General features: G+C 38.7%; 4 protein-coding genes, 2 long non-coding RNA genes and 1 other non-coding gene across 19 annotated transcripts; 3 read left to right on the top strand and 4 right to left on the bottom strand.

Annotated features, from left to right (window-relative positions):
• Positions 1-1420: 1420 nt before the first annotated feature.
• LOC116919950 lies at positions 1421-3406 on the bottom strand. 3 transcript variants are annotated; one of them, XR_006645793.1, is made up of 6 exons: positions 3154-3406; positions 2830-3045; positions 2541-2726; positions 1906-2229; positions 1661-1828; positions 1421-1605 (listed from the first exon to the last, which is right to left on the bottom strand). It is a non-coding gene; the product is annotated as an uncharacterized LOC116919950 (transcript). The 3 variants fall into 3 exon arrangements; XR_006645791.1 differs by having other exon boundaries at positions 2541-2741; positions 3154-3401; XR_006645792.1 differs by having other exon boundaries at positions 2541-2741; positions 2830-2908; positions 3154-3386.
• A 989-nt stretch (positions 3407-4395) lies between these two features.
• LOC116916541 (cytochrome b5) lies at positions 4396-5282 on the top strand. The gene is made up of 3 exons (XM_032921800.2): positions 4396-4672; positions 4731-4859; positions 4917-5282. Exons 1-3 carry the CDS (start codon positions 4559-4561, stop codon positions 5076-5078), a joined length of 405 nt encoding a protein of 134 aa, XP_032777691.2. The 5' UTR covers positions 4396-4558; the 3' UTR covers positions 5079-5282.
• A 91-nt stretch (positions 5283-5373) lies between these two features.
• On the bottom strand, positions 5374-7996 carry LOC116916468 (interferon-related developmental regulator 1). The gene is made up of 7 exons (XM_032921722.2): positions 7634-7996; positions 7453-7569; positions 6967-7331; positions 6674-6897; positions 6296-6611; positions 6136-6231; positions 5374-6070 (listed from the first exon to the last, which is right to left on the bottom strand). Exons 1-7 carry the CDS (start codon positions 7719-7721, stop codon positions 5867-5869), a joined length of 1410 nt encoding a protein of 469 aa, XP_032777613.1. The 5' UTR covers positions 7722-7996; the 3' UTR covers positions 5374-5866.
• A 507-nt stretch (positions 7997-8503) lies between these two features.
• LOC116916511 (transcription factor AP-1) lies at positions 8504-10351 on the top strand. The gene is made up of 2 exons (XM_032921772.2): positions 8504-9287; positions 9598-10351. Exons 1-2 carry the CDS (start codon positions 8730-8732, stop codon positions 9913-9915), a joined length of 876 nt encoding a protein of 291 aa, XP_032777663.2. The 5' UTR covers positions 8504-8729; the 3' UTR covers positions 9916-10351.
• Positions 10352-10505: 154 nt separating this feature from the next.
• LOC116916478 (26S proteasome non-ATPase regulatory subunit 6) lies at positions 10506-12086 on the bottom strand. The gene is made up of 4 exons (XM_032921731.2): positions 11795-12086; positions 11161-11732; positions 10819-11096; positions 10506-10751 (listed from the first exon to the last, which is right to left on the bottom strand). The coding sequence occupies exons 1-4, from the start codon at positions 11937-11939 to the stop codon at positions 10577-10579; spliced, it is 1170 nt and encodes a 389-aa protein (XP_032777622.1). The 5' UTR covers positions 11940-12086; the 3' UTR covers positions 10506-10576.
• Positions 12087-14231: 2145 nt separating this feature from the next.
• Positions 14232-15244, top strand: LOC123471351. 5 transcript variants are annotated; one of them, XR_006645845.1, is made up of 4 exons: positions 14232-14246; positions 14319-14411; positions 14467-14883; positions 14953-15244. It is a non-coding gene; the product is annotated as an uncharacterized LOC123471351 (long non-coding RNA). The 5 variants fall into 5 exon arrangements; XR_006645846.1 differs by having other exon boundaries at positions 14319-14403; XR_006645842.1 differs by having other exon boundaries at positions 14319-14385.
• LOC123471337 lies at positions 14570-17998 on the bottom strand. 7 transcript variants are annotated; one of them, XR_006645835.1, is made up of 8 exons: positions 17853-17998; positions 15777-17789; positions 15646-15708; positions 15458-15587; positions 15280-15393; positions 15144-15215; positions 14965-15069; positions 14570-14862 (listed from the first exon to the last, which is right to left on the bottom strand). It is a non-coding gene; the product is annotated as an uncharacterized LOC123471337 (long non-coding RNA). The 7 variants fall into 7 exon arrangements; XR_006645839.1 differs by having other exon boundaries at positions 15777-17708; positions 17853-17867; XR_006645836.1 differs by lacking the exon at positions 17853-17998 and having other exon boundaries at positions 15777-17453; positions 17508-17522.
• Positions 17999-18365: the final 367 nt, after the last annotated feature.

An 18365-nucleotide genomic window follows, 5' to 3' on the forward strand; every position in this document is an offset into this window, starting at 1 on the left:
GTAGTAACATCTCTTTATCCTTATTTTTTACCTCGTAAAAAAAGAAGTTTTCATGGTATTTATCGAAAATTTTACAGAGCGCCGTTTCACCCACTTTTTATTGACAACTCTTGTTCGATAGTTTACCTTTGATAAAATCTATTGTTACGATAGGTTGTCATTGCATGACGACCAAAATTGTCTATTGCCACATCTTTCGTGGGTAGTAGACCTACCCAAGATTTGCCTATTGCCATGAAAGGGTTAAAAGCTATCCGCATTAGGATTTGAACGCTTAACCTTCGGCGTACCATGCCGATGCTCTACCACTGAGCCATGAGTCACAGAGTCTTTTCGTCTATATTTTCGTGTTATTAGAGTACCACAAATTTGGACTTAGAAAAATTTTGTAGAGTGATTCAAGATAATTTTCTGTTAACATGATTACATTAAATCCATTTAATAAACACATTTACAAATATTATATTGACCCTCATCCGGGAGTTGAACCCGATACGTTTAGATCCGTTAAACAACGTTCTACCACAGAGCTATAATCCATGAACTCTAGGTATCCAGGTTAACATATAGTTTTACGAGCCAATGAAAATTGCCTTTATTATCTTTTAGTGCCTTCTAATATTAGTGCAAAAAGAAATGTAACTCATGGCTCAACGGTTGAGCATCGGCAATGCACGCCGAAAGATTGGGGATCGATACCCGAAAGAGTTAAATTAAAATCTGTGAAAGCATATCAATATATCTGAAAAACCGATAAATACAATGATTGTAAACAAATTCATCCTGCAGGCAAATAAGACTCTCGTAAGTATGAAATTGAAGTATCTACAATAGCAAACTACCTACTCCAGGATTGGAATTTCATCGGCGGTAATTCATATGTGCTCCAGAATTCTCAGCATACAAACTAAACACCAGTGACATCTCAGCAGTGTTAAAAGTTCAATCCTTAAAAGAAAAAAGTGTAATGTCACAATTATGACACATAAATAATGTGAACACAAAGAAAGTATAAGAGAAAAGTTTTTCAAAATGAATGTAAAACAAAATTTGTATTGACAATTCTCCACGCAATGAAATATTTTGCAACTTTTAAAAGGCTAAGTACCCATTTCAAAAGTTGCTGTCAACCAAGGCAGGGGGAGACACTGCCTCAATTGACTCACCGGGGAGATTACCCAGTGCGTGGCTAAGAGAAGCCGGAAGAAGAGCTGAAGATTTGGAACATTTTTACAGGAGCGATTAACCTTTAATTCGGATTTGTGGGTAGCGACATGGCCCTCCATAAGCATTTCATCGAACCATGAGGACCCCCACGTCCCCTTTCCGGCCAGAGCCCTCCAAACCTCGATATATGTTGTTTTTATATATACCGTACAGTAGGGGCGTGACCCCCTACGGGCTTATTACGAGTCAAGGGGAAACGGGGCCACAGAAAAGAAGGGAGCCCAGATATGCACTTCAATTTATGTACGACAAATACCATAACGTGAGAGAATGTTTTTCATTTCATGGGTATTTCCTATCGTGTTTTCAAACTTCAGCATTGACAAAAACTCCTGCCTCATTCTGAAACCCCTTTTTCCATTTATTATGTTTATTAACCTAAAAAAAAAAAAAAAATCAGCACAAAGCATTTTTTTTTGCTTATGGAACTTACCTTAAAACATTAGTGTGTGCAATACTTCTATGGTCTTATAAATGAAAAGCTTCTGCCAGGATTTCTAAATGAAATCTAAATCCGACATAGAATGAACATCCAATAATTTACGTTAGAAGAACATTTCGGTAAAGGTGTTCCTTTCCGATATCCGATATGGCTAAAATCCTTTAGAATAAAAAAGTAGAAATATAAGTGGGAATTAGATATGAAATCAGTTTTTAAATAATGAAAAATTTATAAACCTCGTGCAGGTCAAGTCGGTAACCGAATGAATCCTTATTTTTCATTAGACCATTAGACTCACGTTCGAATGATTGATGTTCACTTCCTTATCATATGGTTTACTTAGCAGGATTTGTTATCTGACGTGTGACTAGTTGACTACTTTCTTCGGGCCGATACTGGTCAGGCCTAGATGAGGTGAGTTGGTTGAAGACACGCGATTCCAAGTTTGATTCTTTAGCCACTACCAGTGGAATGACACATATCCAAGTACAAAGTTGCATAGATGTCTCAACATATGTTTTCAGCTGATCCAATTGATTTCAGTCATCAGCATATCTGTTCTGTAATATTAGAGAAGAAACATTATAAACATTTCAAAATGAGACTTTGAAAAATAAAAAAAACGACAAGAAATTCCAACCACTGCAAGTTTTCTTGGGAGCTCCTTTCTCTAAGGTTTCTTTCGTTTGATTAAAGCAATTCTAAAATTATTCTAATAAAAATGCAAATGAAAGATCTGCCATCAAGGAAACTTGCATGATGCATATGAATAGGCTAAGCTGATTCAGCAATCCAAATGTTAAAAAAAAATTTTTTTTCTTCTTACATAACACTGAGATTCAATTTAAGTTTGCTATCAACATTTGTTTACCATAGACCAATGATGCCAACATTTCGTGGATATACGATTTTCGGATAAAACAGTGAACCGTGAAACTCTACCGTTCAACCCAAAAGGCGAATGTAAAAAAGATCAATATCTTGTGGTTCAAAGTCATGCAGAAGGGTTCCAGTGTTTGTTTTTTTTGGCCATCTGACATTATTCAGTCCATCAATTCTGGGCCATTCATATCTGGGCCATAAAAAGGTAGAAAACGTGAAAGAAGTGCTTACTTAAAATGTTTGAAAACTCTAACATAAAAAGATTTTTTTTTTTTTACCATGAGAAGATATGGATTCATTGAATGTGACAAACACACTGCAAACATTAAAGAGTATCACTCTTTTGGTCTATCTATCCTATGGCCAAATGAAACAGGTGGTGTAACTTAATAGGTAAATTCTATTTCCCCCCGGCAGCCGGTGGGCGCTAGTGTCAAAATTGTCTATTTCCCCCCGGCAGCAAAAAGGGTGCTGTGCCCTTTGCGAAGCCTGTGCTGCACAGACAGACCAATTAAATGTGTATTTAAAACCTAATCTGTATTACTTAAAATCCTAATCAAATGTATTTTAACTATTAAGAAACACAAAGAAATTTGACTCACAGTTGTTATCTTATGGGTACTGCTTTTTATCGAAATTAAAATATCAGGTGAAATAAAATTAAATAACAAGCAAGCAAGCTACTCGTTACATAATTTTATTTTTTACTGGTCGTTTTCTTTTACTTGAAGCAGCGGTCAGTGTTGACTCTGCTTGAAGTAACAACTAATGTACTGTATTTTCTCGTAGTATCCACCTGATTGTGTTCACTGATTCAGGTGTGCAATAGCCATTTAAACACCAACGCCCCTACTGGCCGGGGGGAAATAGCACATTTTGACATTAGCGCCCCCCGGCTGCCGGGGGGAAATAGGCGTGACCAACTTAATAACAGGTTACCATCCTTACAGTGATAGCACTGAAATTGAATCGACATATTATGGGCGCCTGCTTCAACCATTTCGAAAGTTTGGTAATATCTCCAGGGGTGTCAACAACAAGTGAGTTGATGTTAATGATGCAGATTGACACATTCAATCTGCATCGGGGGAAACGAAGGTAGTCATTTTGAATTTCGTCTGCTTTTTTTTTTTTCGGTGATGAAGTTCAAAATTGGTCTGCTTCCTGCTATTCCCTTCCTTTAAATTCTAGACCGACAACCCGCAACGCCATCTACGGAGCTTAACATGCGGAGCTCAAGTTGTTTTGCAGGCGCTACTACTCCTTGTGTACTTCATGGTCAAACCTGGTCAAACGATAAGATCTGGTGGTCAGCGTTAGCCACGATCACGATAGCCTTTAAACAATTGAAGTACAAATCTCTCCACGGGGCTTGTTCACGTCGAGTCACTTCTCTCAAGAGCAGACGATCATCCTTAAATCAGACAGGCACTTGAAAGTTGCAGCATTGCAACAATATTTCGTACTGACACGATATCAGAGTCATAGAAACTAGGTTCGCAGCTCGTTTCCCATTCTAATACACGTCAACCTTCCGGGTGAACGCTATCGCTACCCAAGTACCCAGTTTTTCCTTGACAATGGCTGGGCCTTGCGCCGCCCATGGCACAGTCACAGAAGCAAAAGACAGAACCAAATTTACATTTTTAAAATCTTTTAACTATTCAGAACTTCGCGAAACACCGCGAATCGCTTAATGTGCTTGAAGAAATAGAAAGTGGCGAGCAGTCAATGGAGTTGAAGCTTGAAGATTGAATGACGATGCAACATGACAATAGGGGGCTAGATAGCGAATCAACCTTGAACCGCTCGAACGATATCTATGCTTCAAGTAGAAGCTAGATGGCGTTTTATTAATAGGTAAGATTGTTACGTCGGCTGTTAAAAAAGGTTTGTTACAAGACCGGGTGGGTTTCGAGTCCAAGCTTCTCCCCGAATATTTCCGTTATAGCCCCTGCCTAGTTACGTTCGCTTTTGTTGGCACACTAGTTTTATTTTAGCGTTTAAATGGCTGGAGAAATTATTACGTTGGAAGAAGTTGGAAAGCACAAGGATTCTAAAACAGGCGTATGGATAACCATCCACGGTCATGTGTATAACGTGACCAAGTTTCTTGAAGAAGTAAGTGTGAAAACGATCGATGGTTAAACTACTAGTCTAATTGCATGCATGAAAACAGCATCCGGGAGGTGAAGAAGTTCTGATGGAGCAAGCTGGGAAGGATGCAACAGAACCTTTTGAAGATGTAGGGCATTCCACTGATGCCCGAGAGCTTCTAAAGGAATACCTGATCGGAAGCTTGCCAGAGGTAATAAAACTATTATATCTTTTTCTTGACAGAGACTCTTAATTTGAAATATTTCAGAATGAGGCAAAGAAGGTCAGTGAAAAAAATCCATCAAATTGGGCTAAGAAGGATGAAGAAACAAAGCCTGCATCTTGGGCTTCATGGCTCATTCCGATGTCTCTAGCAGTTGTGGCTTCAGTGGGCTACAGATTTTATACATCTACTAATCAAGGCAATTAAAAAAAACCCTTAAGGGTTGGTTACCAAACTAGACATCAGTTATCAAATTAACATATGGGGTTGTTTAATTTTAATTGAGGTAAATGGATTACTGGTAATGTAGTTATCTTGTGTTGCAGAACATCCATTCCACACTATTTCACAGCCATGATGCATGCAATATACTCTTAAACTCAAAATACATTTTGGGTGTGCTATTCTTTACCTTGGCATTGATTTTGTTTTTTTATGCTTATTGGTACTAGGACATTATGTAACGGGATTATTCCTTGCAGCAGAAAATTGTGTCTACGAGTTTGTCTTAGAATTCTTGTATTTCCACTAAACGTAGGTTCGTTAAACGTCCACAGTATGATAATTGTCACAGCGTATAGCCTACTTTTACTCGTTTTGCGTTTGAGAACAATATATTCCTGCCAGTCGATTTTAAGTATCAGTGCTCGCATAAAAGTTTTTGTTAAAAAAAAGCTTTTTTATCTGGATTTGGTGTTGCAAGCGAGATTTTTAAAAACGTCCCGATTAACGATTACACAGATCATGTGGTCAAAGAGCAAAGATGTGACCTACGCATCATGACTTTACATACCATTCGTGACGTAGTTTCACCGAAACATGACGAACACTGTCGGGGAAAATGTCAGAAGAAAAAAAAAACACGATATTTTTCCAAACAAGAAATAACTGAAAATAAATGTCAGTGCCATGATGAGAATGAACAAAAACGGCATATATCTCAGGCAAAACCGGTTTGATACTCTCAACACCCACGACGGTAAACGATTTAGTTTCTAAAAAACGGCTGTTCGTTTGTCCCGATTTTTTCCTCTGGTAAGCGAACGGGCTTTGAATGCCGCCATATTCATATGATGGCGTTCCAATTTCTTTATCTTGACGACGTTGGAGGCGTTGTCTAACAGCGGATTTCCTAAATTGAAGATTTCCCGCAGTAATTCATTTTGCGACAAATGCAAATTCATTCCTGACCCCAGTAACTGTAACCAAAAATACTAGTTATCAATTGGGAAGATATAAAACAGTATTTTGAAGGTCACCATACCTGGCAGAAGCTATCGTACTGGTGTTTGCATCCCCATGAGTCTATGTCAAGTGTTTCTTTGCCAAACTTGATGCGGACATCAGGTGCCTCATTTTCCTATTCAAAATTAAATATAATTTTTTTTTGTCAGTATAGGCTTGCTAAATCAGTACTAGGTTACCTCAATGGCATGCAATATGTCTCTGAAACTCGAGCGCTGTTGCTTTCTATCTTTCTTTGCTCGATATTTATGTGAATCTGTAGCCAACTGTCTTAGTTTGGTACACAATTCATCCATCTCAGACGTATGTCGTGAAGCTGAATCCATTTGCTGAATGCCATCATGATCATCTGTTTCTTCTTCGGTAGATATGTCAAAGCCAAAATCTTCATCAAATACTCGAGCTCCCTCGTAGATGAGAGCGATAGCTTCTCCGGCACCAATACGCAAATCAACGTCGGTTGAATCGAGCAGCTGGACTAGGCGTCGAATATGACTAATAAATGAAAAATATCAAAATAACAGAAACTTCCAGAAAGATATGTCTTCGATAATTACGTTTGACTCAGATCGTAAATATGCCGCGGAGGTAATAGAGTTAGCAATAAAGACCAGGCGCCAAGTGCGGCTGAATGAAGACGAAGTACATCGGGTGAAGTAACCGTATTTTCGGGAACCCGAAGACTTGCGCTAAAAATGCACTCGAGGGCTATCATTACTTGAACTATTTCAGAGAGGTCGCAATCAGCCAAGAATGCGCAAAGGCCAAACGTAGAACAGACCTATGTGACCCGCACACAAACATTTTGAACAATTGAAAAACCTAGGTCATAGATTTCTGAAGATTTTACCTGAGCGCGAGCAGCCGGACTGGCACTTTTGTCAGCCATGAGAGAGAGAAGGTAAGTTTTGTGATCCCTGTAGATTGACTCACTATCTGCAACTGAACCCAGTTGAAGACACAGAAGTGCCATAAGTTTAGCAGCTGATTCCTGCTCTGTTCCTTTCCCTTTTTTCATACCCCTCTCCGCACAATCCAACAGCGTCATGCGCCGACCAGCCACAAAATCAGGCATGTATTTGGCACTAAAGGCTTGACAAAGAGCATTAAAGGAATTTACACGACCCTGTGAAGACTTTTGTGTAGTCAAATCAATAAACTCTTTCAGTTTGTCTTCAAGGATTTCAACTTGTGTTCTTTCATCAGTTTCACCTCCTAAATAGAAAATAAGCAAGCTAATTAAAAAAAAGCATAGCATTTAATTAATGAAAAATATATGAATATATGAAAATATAAAATATAAAAAACTATGTATTCTTGACAATTAGGAACTTACCCTCCTCCAAAACACTCCGATTATCAGATACTGAGCTTACAACACTGACTGTATCAGGCTGAGAATCCTCATCCGAGACAATCAGTGGCTCACCTTTACCTCTTCCAGATGACTTCACTATGCAAGGATAATGAGACGCATTAGAAAAACGAAACAAGATAAAAATAACTTTACGTTTTACCTTGATGATTTGCAGATTTCGACGAAGTTGATCCTGCACTTGCGTGCGCGAAGCTGCCTCGCTTGGAATTACTGCCCTTTTTTGGCATGATTCTCAAGTAATGGAAAACTTTTCCAAGATATTTTTCGAGATGCTTTATTACAACTTAAATTGGCACGTTGATATACACAAGAAATTTGCTAAATATTGCCTGATTAGAGAAAGTGGTATAGTACGAACGAAAACCGTACACATGTTGAAACTTAGCTAACAGATTGCGACGTCTGCTCCCCTAACGGTTGATCAACGCAAACTGACCTAGTTATCGTTTGATAATCGACGGACTGTCGATATTTGTTGATAATGATTGAAGATAAAATATAGGCAAGTTTCGGCGAAAAAACTTCAGAAAGTTTATAGGAATAAGTAAAATTTTGGATTCTGTTAGTTTAGTGCAGACAGTTTGGTCGTAACGTGATTCGTTCATCAACGCGATCCCGGATTGTCGCTGTCTAGCTCATGAGTTTTTTTTGCCAATAGTTTAAGGCCCTTTCTTGTCTGTATACTAGCGGAGCCTGGCGCCAAAACTTTAATTGTGAAAGTAGAAAATTAACAGCTATGTTTATGTAAGCCAATTGAAATCACCAGGTTCAGCTTAAAAGAATTTACGTTGCTGCGATGGCGACTTACATTTTTTAAAAATGTAGCAAAACGAGACAAGACTCGGGGTTTGTTGTAAAGGTGTATGTTAGATTGTTAGTTCTCAAACTACTAAGAACTACCGGGCCTCACTTTCTAGCGGGTCGTGTTTCAGGTAGTGCGCGAGGACAAAACACCACGCCCGCTGACGTCAACGTCAGCCAATCAGTACCGCACAAACTTCCGTCATCTCCAGGAATACTTTCTTTGTATTTGTTAGTGCCCTACTAGCCCTACTATCCGATTCCACTAGCAGAGAATGACTCATTCGTTGCGGAGTTTGTGACAGAACAAGACGTTAGCGAAACAACTGTTACTACCAGTTCATCATAGACTTGTATCGGTTGCCTGTGTATTGTTTTTAATATAAAAGCTGGCTTCCAAGGTCAATATAGCTTCATTTGGTATTGCCAACAAAATGGATACTGCATTCTTTGATGACGGACGTTCCTACGTTCCATCTAGCAACAGCAAAGAAGAAGTTCGAAAACGTTTAACATTGGATCTGAATAGTCCACGTCTGAAGAAACCGCGGTTTGACGTGCTTCTATCGTCTCCTGATCTGAATATGCTGAAACTGCCTTCACCTGAACTGGAAAAGTTGATTATGCAGCAAAATGGACTCTTATCAGCCACACCAACGCCCGGCGGTTTTGTCTACCCTACGCCAACGAGTACCAGTAATACCAATAGTAGCAGCGGTGGTAATAATAATAATAACCCACGCGCCGTTACTCGCGACCAAGAGATGTACGTGAGGGGATTCGATGATGCCTTAGCCGAGCTCCACCAAGCTGGAGCCCAACAGCAGCAGCAAGTCCAGATCTTGTCTACTGGCCAGCAACAACCAAACCATCATTCGCTTTTGGAAACCGGTTCCAGCACCGCCAACAACGCCCAGACGGCTGCGCCCTTCGGTGCAGCCGCCACCCGGCCGCCTACCTCCTTGTCTCCCTATCCCACCACTATGCATCAGGTAACCATGCCAACGATATCAAACGATACTTTTTTTTTTCTTACCCTCCTTTCTTTCGTGAAACACCGATAACAACACCAGATATCAACGTTCTATTAACGGCTACATATCTAGTGTTATTTCCCGTATTTGGCCCGCGTGGGTCAGGCCTGCCATTTGAATCAATGAGTTGTAGAAAGATGAAACCTTATGTCATGGAAAGGAGTCTGTTGATTTGTTTTGCTAGAACACCTTTTTTTTAACCAATGATTGTTCTTCTTGCTGCTTACAGGTGAAGCTTCATTTTAATAGTTTAGTTTTTTACTCTCAGATTCCTGTTAAGGAGGAGCCCCGATGTGGTACATCTCTCAGTAGCTCTCCTCCCATGTCTCCAATAGATATGGAGGACCAGGAAAGGATCAAATTGGAAAGAAAAAGGCAAAGAAACAGAATTGCTGCATCTAAGTGCCGCAGAAGGAAACTAGAAAGAATTGCAAAGTTGGAGGACAAAGTGAAAATCTTAAAGAATGACAATAGTGAACTAGGCACTGTTGTTGTAAAATTGAGGCAGCAGGTGTGTGGTCTTAAAGAACAGGTGATGGAACATATAAATTGTGGTTGTCAAATAATGCTTACAAATCAGTTCTAAGTGGTGTACTGTTTGACCTTGATTTTGTATTCTCAAACTGTATCAAATTTTAGCATTGAATCCTTTTGTTTTCATGTCCTTTGCAATTTCTGTGGGTGATATGTCATTCAATCTACTACCTATGCCATATTTCTATTGGATCACTAGAAAAAGTGATGCTAGTCTCTTCTCACATACTTTTTCAAAAAGTAAATATCTTTGCTTTGTGAACTACCATTAGGTTGATATTGATGTTAACAATTGTTTGCCTTAACTATGTGTCTCCTCAATTCAAAGCACACATTTATCTTCTAACAGTCTTGAGTATCTTAACTGAAGTATTTTAATGTGTATCGCAATAAGAAATAGTAATGTATGCTAAAATTAAATTGAGCACATACCACCCATATATCCATGTACAGTTTTGATATTTTCGCTAAATAAATTTGAAAGCATATTAGAGTCTTATTTTAGGAAAACTCCTTTAAAAAAACAAAGTATGATTGTTAGTCCCTACAATAGTGTATCTCAACAAGATTAGTTCTTTCATTGTCAGTTTCAATATAGACCCATCTGGTTTTACTTCACTAACAGTAGGAGAGAAAAAGGACTGGATGCTGGAATTTGCATTTCCACTCATTACAAAAAGATAAGAATAATTTGACAAAGGAAATCATATGCTTCAAATATTAATAACACGTGAAAGTTTTTGAACGCGGTTCAACAAAACGTCTCCTTGTTTGATAGTTGATTGGTATTGGTAGTTTTTCGAATCGGGACGATTGGTTTCAACGATGCCACCCACTTTGTCGATACGACAGTGCAGCCGACCCGCAGCTATAAAGCGAGCAAGTTCCCTTTTTATTTAAAATAAAATTATTAGTAATTACCAAAATGAAATAAAATCGGAAAGTGAAGAACTACCTGTCTATATACTCTTCGGAAACCCCAAAAGCTTGCGCCATGTAATTTAATGTAAGGCTGCGATATGACTCGAGGAGTTGTGTGTAGCCTTGAATTCGCATTTCCCTAACATAGAATCGGTAATGCGAGGCAAGGTAGCGGTCTTCGCTCATAACTTGTTCCACTTTGGCCAAATTGACGAAAAAGTCGGCGTAGAGGCAGTTGTACATAGAGAACAGATAGTCCTTGACATCAGAAAGGCTGTGCAATACTTCCAAGATTTCAGAGCCTCTGACAATCTGAAAGTTTCTGAAAATATTAACTCCCAGAACGTGATAAACAAGAAAAACCTATACTATATACCTTGTCGCGTAGCTGGTTCCTGGGTAGCGCAATCATCCCCATATAAACCGTGTAGCGAACAAAAGTAGAATATTCCATTAGTTCATAAGAAGTGAAAGTTGAAACAGTGTCCAGAAAGAAACCAGAAGCTGCTTTAAAGTCCCGGATAACCATTGAATAGAGTCCTTGGTAAACTTTGAGTCTATTGCGCCTGTCCCAATCCCCTCCTTCTTCAATGAGTGACTTTGCACGATCAATATTCCTGGTCACTAAGTCATGATCCACATAAAATAACCCAATTCTGATATTATGAAAAATGATATCGAGTCTATGACCAAGAGACACTGTTTTGTCATAGGTTTTGCGAAATGCAGATAGTGCTGCATCCTTGTTCCCTATTCGGCAAAGGAATTCAGCCTTCTTCAGATTAGATTCTCTAACTTCCATTTCACCAAGATTTTGCTCTGCATCTTCAATGGCAGCATCTAAAGCTTTGAGTTTAGTTTCATTTCTTTCTTTCATCCCACTAAGGAGGGGAGCATCAACAGTCCAGTTTAGCTCTTTGCAGACTTCTTCATAAAAGGGTGCCATATCTGCTTCATTAATTGTAGATTGAAAAAAAAATAAGAATTTTTAACAACCAGAAAAACTTTACCGTCCGAACGAATTGCATCCATAAGCTTTTGTTTCACAGAGGAATCATTTTTGTGTTGATCAAGAGTCAGGTAGAATTTGTACTGCGCCAGTTCTAGGTTGGGGTTCTTTGCAAGTCCTTCATGTTCCAGATTTTCAACCGGCATTTTAAATTACCAGCAATATCAACCAAATTATACGAAATGATACAAAACTCACAAGACTACTACTGCACGCTAAGCAACTGTAAAAATTTCGTTGACGTTAGTCGGCAGATTTTCTCGACTTGGAAGAATGTACCGAAGCCTCTTCTAGTCGAAAAAAAAAAGGAAAAGCCAGATGGCCATCCCCCAGACAGAGTAATAGAATACTGGTGTAGCCACGCTTATGGCGGGCCCTCCCATTGCCTTTTTGGCCTGAAAGTCTTTCTGTCCCATAACGAAAGCGCCACAGCGGCTGTGTTGTGAACTTGTGATGTATTACGCTTTCGCTATGTTTTCGCTCATTTTCGTCGTCTGTACTTCAGAAAGTAAACAAAAAGTGGCTTAATTAATTAGTGTGAAAAAATGTATGTATAAACATATGGGTTGTTATAACAATAACAACCCTTAAAACTCAATTCATAGGTGGCGTTACGGTTATGGGACACTTAAATCGATATCTTGCCTCATTTTCTCACAATCGATACGCGAAATTGGCAACAACTTTTGGGAAAAAATCCGAGAGGGGGAGTTAACATGGCCGTGGCTACACCAGTATTCTATTACTCTGTCCCAGATGTCTCTCCTGTCTCCTCTGTCTGATCTCTGATCACTCATAAATAATGGTTTTGGCGCGTAACATTTAACATGGTTGGTACGACCATGAGGTGCCATTCTACATTTCGAGGAAACTAGAAACTACTGATTTCACTCCCACAAAAAAATACGCTCTTCAATAAAATAATAAGAAATATTTGAAATGAGTAAACCAGATTCATAGAGGGGATGGTTCGTTCACTGCGTCGACTTTGGCCATAAGACTTGGTCGTCAAAATACTCCTTAACGAAGAGGGGCACCTAGTAGATTTAGACTGAACTTCATGTAAATCCTAAGCTAGCTTGTACCAAGATATTTTAAAAAGTGAAAACAAAGATATTCTTTAAATTTTGCAACGGTTTTGATTCATACATTTCCGATCCCAAACTAAAGTTAGATTTCCAAGCTAAATTCCAGCTATCTAAGCCTTTCTTTTGGCGTTCTTCCTTAACTACTGTGCTGCCCTCTGCTGTATCAGTTAAAAACTGAAAATGCTTATAAAACCCTCGAAAACTGGCGACCAACTCAACTCATTGGTTAAAATATGTTTGGGGTATATGGCAACCGGTTTTACCAACATTTATTTTTTCTTTTTCCCAAAAAAAAAAAAAAATCTCTACTCTTTCGCCATCTAGCGGTCGATCTTGAACTCGGTTTCCCAAGTGATTTATTCCCTTTGTATCGTAATAATAAGAACTTTTAACGCATTTGAACAAAAATCATGTTCGGAAGATGCGATGCGTGATTGACTCGTTAAAACCGGTTTTTAAAAATTCATTCACAGGTTTTAAAAAACTTTGGTTCCTCCCGCTCATATTGCAACGTGCACTTGGGACTCATTTAAATTTACGTTCCACGATAGATGATATACATATGATAGGGCACGCAGATATTCTGTCCAGAGGTGTGCGCCTACCTACCCAAAGATTTGCGATGATACTTAAAATACAATGAAAGCATTTTGTCGACAGTCAAATTCTTAAAACGCTTAAAAGCTAAACAATCACGGAAAAGGAATTCACATGCGTCGCCTTTATTAAATTAAACGGAGTTGTTCCAATTAACATGACGTGATTGACTGTATCTATTTCAAAAAGCACCAGCAAAGGAGAATCTCAAAAAGAATTGTTGATTGAATAGGTGTATTTTTTCATTCCAGGGTCCAATTCAACCATTTTACACAACAAAGTAGTGACTGGCAAGTCGCAATATGAGCGGGAGGAACCAAAGTTTTTTAAAACCTGTGAATGAATTTTTAAAAACCGGTTTTAACGAGTCAATCACGCATCGCATCTTCCGAACATGATTTTTGTTCAAATGCGTTAAAAGTTCTTATTGCTGCTGTCTTGTGGTTTGATTCATAATTGGCACATTACTTTCATAGTAAAGTAATATGGTCCTGCCTTGAATTAAGCTGAAGTTTACGTATATTTACACATTTTCTCTTAGTACTCGTTGGAATTCGCAGGCGCACTAGGTAAAGTTTCACAGAGTACATCACAGTTTGTCATTAATACTCTTTTGGGTACCTCTAAAATTCCCGTTTGCATACTACACGCCACGGTACTCGTAAACGGTTTACCACGTCCGAGACGGTGTGGCCAGCGCCAGCTGCTATTCGGCCGGTCTATTAACTGCGCAAATCGCCTAATGACAGAAAGCAACGAAAATAAAAAGTAGCTACTAAATCTCCTACAGTCCTACCTGTGCTTTGCATTAAAAGTTTACTGCATAACATATACTCCAAGAGTAATGGGGTTAGGGTAACCTGTGCAACCTGTTGGCCTCAACTACATGAAAGTAGCACAATGCATAGTAAGAAATACAAATTATGTACATAGGTTGGATATATTTTCAATTGTGATGTACATCAATGACCAAATTTTATATTTGAAGGCAAGTACGGAAAACATTGGCAGGCTCGCAGGCAATGATGCTGACTTTTGGTATTGGAAAGATTCCGATTCATTTCTACAAACGAATGATTTCTTGTGTCACATTTGTTATTTCCCATCTGTATTTCTCTTTGTGTAGAAGAATTGCAAAGTTACATTAAAGAAAGTGGAGGGGAAATTGTTACAGGGAGAGTTTTGAAGCATGTTATGACAACATTGTCTCCAACAGACTTTAATATAACAGTAAACGATCCCGATCATGATTTTTTTCGTGGCAACACTGTCTCTTTGTGTGATACTGCAGTCGAAGTCCTCGCGTTCCTGAGGCTCTGAAAGTGAAAGCGTCGCTCCTGCAGTACTGCTGATGTCGGTCAAGTTGAATTCAACATGGTGAAACCTAATGAAAAGGGAAAGAACGGTAATAAGAAGATTGTTAACTTGGTTGTTTTACTTTTTAAAATGGAGTCTGCTTTTTGTTATGTGTTAGCATTGCATTTACGAGAGATAGAAACAGTTGTTACGAAAAGCCGGTTGTTGGAAGGAACGAGAAGCAATTCTTTCCAACCTGTTCCAGATGTTTTGTCTTTGAAGTCGTCATCCCTAACTGAACGCGAAGAAGAACTTTCAAGGGGTTTTCTTAAGTATAAAAAAGGTATATCATTCTTAAATGATGCCCACCTGCAAGTCTAATGAGAAATGTTGTGTGTTGTTATTCTTCTCATGTTATTCTTCTCACTGAATAACCAAGTCCTGAATAAAACACGAGACTGCTATTAGTATTAACTGTAATGAAAGCACACTGCGTAACACTTACCAACGTAGCATATGATTCTATCCCATAGATGTTCTGTCCCGTCTGGACATGGAACTACTGACAGAGAATGTTTAAGTACAGCTCACGTTATTCTTCTCACTGAATAACCAAGTCCTGAATAAAACACGAGACTGCTATTAGTATTAACTATAATGAAAGCACACTGCGTAACACTTACCAACGTAGCATATGATTCTATCCCATAGATGTTCTGTCCCGTCTGGACATGGAACTACTGACAGAGAATGTTTAAGTACAGCAGTGATGGAATTCACCTTCATACCCTTATCAGATGGTGAATTCAATGTCTGAAGGTAAAAATAAGATGTAAGGCTAACGCATAATAATGATTAATAAGTGTTGTACCTGACGCTTTCGGCCGACCAAATAATTTTGAGCCATGGTGATGCTGTGCTCAGAATTCAACGTCTTAAAGTAAAAATAAGGTGTAAGGCTAACACATAATAATTAATAATGATGAGTAAGAGGTGTTGTACCTGACGCTTTCGGCCGACGAAATCACTTAAGATTGATGTTGTGCTCAGAAATCAGCAGGCTGTTTGAGGGACTCAGCAACGCGAGGACTTCGACTGCAACTGCAATAGTGCAATGTCACACAAAGGGAATAAATCACTTGGGAAACCGAGTTCAAGATCGACCGCTAGATGGCGAAAGAGTAGAGATTTTTTTTTTTTTTTGGGAAAAAGAAAAAATAAATGTTGGTAAAACCGGTTGCCATAGGGGTATGGCAATGTTGAGTTGTTGACAATATCGACTGTTAATCCGAGTACCGTAGCTCTATTTTTTAAATCCTTGTTTCCAAGAACAAAGAAATAAAATAATTTTAATCAAAAGAAAGCTCGAATCGCCTTTATTTTCTATTTAATAGTTATGTATCCATATTATATATTATATTTATCCAATCGATCAATGCAAGAACAGAACCGATCGAGTTTCGCCGCGATTACAACCCTGATAATACCTCATTCTACCCAACTAACCCGATTTTTACCCTTCAACCGTAACCGACACAATTTTTTTTCCCCGCCCCGCCCTGGTTGTCAAAGTGATCCTCCGTTTGTGCTCCGAATGGCTTAATCAGGGTCCTCCCCCACCAGGAAAAACCCCAATCGGAGATCAGAGTCATAGAGGGGATTGTTCGTTCACTGCGTCGACTTTGGCCATAAGGCTTGGTCGTCAAAATTCTCCTTAACGATAGTGATGGCACCTAGTGTGTTTTAAGTAAACTACATGTCAATCCTAGGCTAGGTTATATCAAGATATTTAAAAAGGAGTGAAAACATAAGATATTCTTTAAATGTTGCAACGGTTTTGTTTCATACATTTCCAATTCCAAGCTAAAGTTACGTTCATAAGCTAAATTCCAGCTACCTAAGCCTTTCTTTTACCGTTTTTCCTTAACTACTGTGCTGGCCTCTATTGTATCAGTTAAAAACTGAAAAATAAATGCTTAAAAAACCCTCGAAAACTGACGACCAAGCCTTATGGCCAAAGTCGACGCAATGAACGAACCATCCCTCTATGACTCTGCGGAGATGTTCGGTGTCTATTTCGTCAACGCAGCGGGGCGGGAAGAAGCGTAGTTTGAACCACCATGGTTTGAACAATAAAGTTTGGTGTTAGGAATCTGAATAGAAATCAGAGTAAACGTGGCAGAAAGAGCAATAATTGGAGTTTACATTCGGGCACGCACTCTGATTTTACGGCTGTAGTCGATTATACTCGATCGCTTGATGAAATCAGAGTTAACTCCACGATTACACACCCCGATTGAAACCCAACGGGGTGAGAGGAAAAAACCTAGATGCTCCACCCCGAATTCTTTATTTTGATTTTTGTGGATTGTGGAATTGATAGCGCAACGGTTTGTCTGATTTTGGCCTCGTGCCCCGTGAGGTTTCAATCGGGGTAAACAGCCCAATTAGTTACCTAGTTAGAGATCGTTTGGCTATAATTAACGGAAAGGTAACCCGGTTGCTTCTTCCTAAACTGTCTCTGTCAGCTGTTTGCGTTTACTTGGGTACTTAGAGCGCTTCGCATGAAAACAAGATTCTTTTTTTATGGTCGTGCAGCTTTCAACTTAGTCCAAGTTTTCTCTCATAATAGGTTGCCCAATCTAAAGTTCATGCAAAACCTTCATATCCTTGTGGCATCTAATGAAAGAAAATATTTAAAAAAAAAAAAGAAACAAAAAAAACTGTATATACTTAGCTTCGCCATCGTCGGTAGAAGTATTTTTTTGTTTACGATGAACCGCTGTCTTGAAAATGTTTTAGCAAAAGGAAAACCATAGCCCTTGGTTCCACAGACGAGATATTAAAAACGTTGGTATAGCATAAAAGCATACCAGTTTTGGAGTTCAGTTTTTATGAACATTATTTAATGAATTCCAATCGATTCCCTCTGATCTTTAAATTTAAACATTATTATTGACGACGGAAGGTGTTAGCGGTTATGTGAGGGGTAGCAAAGCGTAATTGTTGTAAAGGCTAAAATAGAACAAACTTTCTACTACTTATCCATAAAAAAGGGTAACACCAATTCTGCAATACCTGTGACTGTCCCAAATCATTAGTTAGCCTTATAATATTGGTCAATCTTGCAACTTGAATGTAGTGTTCTGGTTCCATCACAAGAATTTCTTTCAGCATTACTAACTTATTTTATTGCCATTTATTTTTATTGTGTTGACTAATCATGAATGAATTGAAAATTATACATCTTCTGTGAATATGCATTTTAATCTACCTTATTAGGATTGACAGACTTTAGGTATTCATGTCGTTGAACATAGAATAGGAAGTCTGTTGATACAATTTCTTTGCATTCTTCAACACTCAAACCAGTTGCAGATGATTTCAGGATTCTTGGATGGTTTGTTAAAGATTTATTGTTTGCAATATTTCCAAGGTGCTCCACAAAGTTTGACCATTCTTGGACATGAACCTTAGAGGTCTCACCTTGAGGAAAATTGATAGCAACTTTGTGCCTTAAGTGTTCTCCGATATCACTATAATCATAAAGAAACATTGATGCCACAAGAAGATTTCCCTTATGCTGTGTAA

This window comes from Daphnia magna, linkage group LG1 (assembly GCF_020631705.1).
Source record: "Daphnia magna isolate NIES linkage group LG1, ASM2063170v1.1, whole genome shotgun sequence".
Classification (NCBI taxonomy): domain Eukaryota; kingdom Metazoa; phylum Arthropoda; class Branchiopoda; order Diplostraca; family Daphniidae; genus Daphnia; species Daphnia magna.

Bases quoted from the DNA above. Each gene is read 5' to 3' on its own strand.
- LOC116916478 (XM_032921731.2), bottom strand. From the start codon at position 11,939: ATGCCGGTTGAAAATCTGGAACATGAAGGACTTGCAAAGAACCCCAAC. The intron at 11,097-11,160 runs GTATATAGTATA...AGAAACTTTCAG, and splicing joins GGAACCAGCTACGCGACAAG to ATTGTCAGAGGCTCTGAAAT. The intron at 10,752-10,818 runs GTAGTTCTTCAC...TTAAATAAAAAG, and splicing joins TCCGAAGAGTATATAGACAG to GGAACTTGCTCGCTTTATAG.
- LOC116916511 (XM_032921772.2), top strand. From the start codon at position 8,730: ATGGATACTGCATTCTTTGATGACGGACGTTCCTACGTTCCATCTAGC. The intron at 9,288-9,597 runs GTAACCATGCCA...TTTTACTCTCAG, and splicing joins ATCCCACCACTATGCATCAG to ATTCCTGTTAAGGAGGAGCC.
- LOC116916468 (XM_032921722.2), bottom strand. From the start codon at position 7,721: ATGCCAAAAAAGGGCAGTAATTCCAAGCGAGGCAGCTTCGCGCACGCA. The intron at 7,570-7,633 runs GTAAAACGTAAA...ATCCTTGCATAG, and splicing joins GAAATCTGCAAATCATCAAG to TGAAGTCATCTGGAAGAGGT. The intron at 6,898-6,966 runs GTAAAATCTTCA...CGGGTCACATAG, and splicing joins GTCCGGCTGCTCGCGCTCAG to GTCTGTTCTACGTTTGGCCT.
- LOC116916541 (XM_032921800.2), top strand. From the start codon at position 4,559: ATGGCTGGAGAAATTATTACGTTGGAAGAAGTTGGAAAGCACAAGGAT. The intron at 4,673-4,730 runs GTAAGTGTGAAA...GCATGAAAACAG, and splicing joins TGACCAAGTTTCTTGAAGAA to CATCCGGGAGGTGAAGAAGT. The intron at 4,860-4,916 runs GTAATAAAACTA...GAAATATTTCAG, and splicing joins TGATCGGAAGCTTGCCAGAG to AATGAGGCAAAGAAGGTCAG.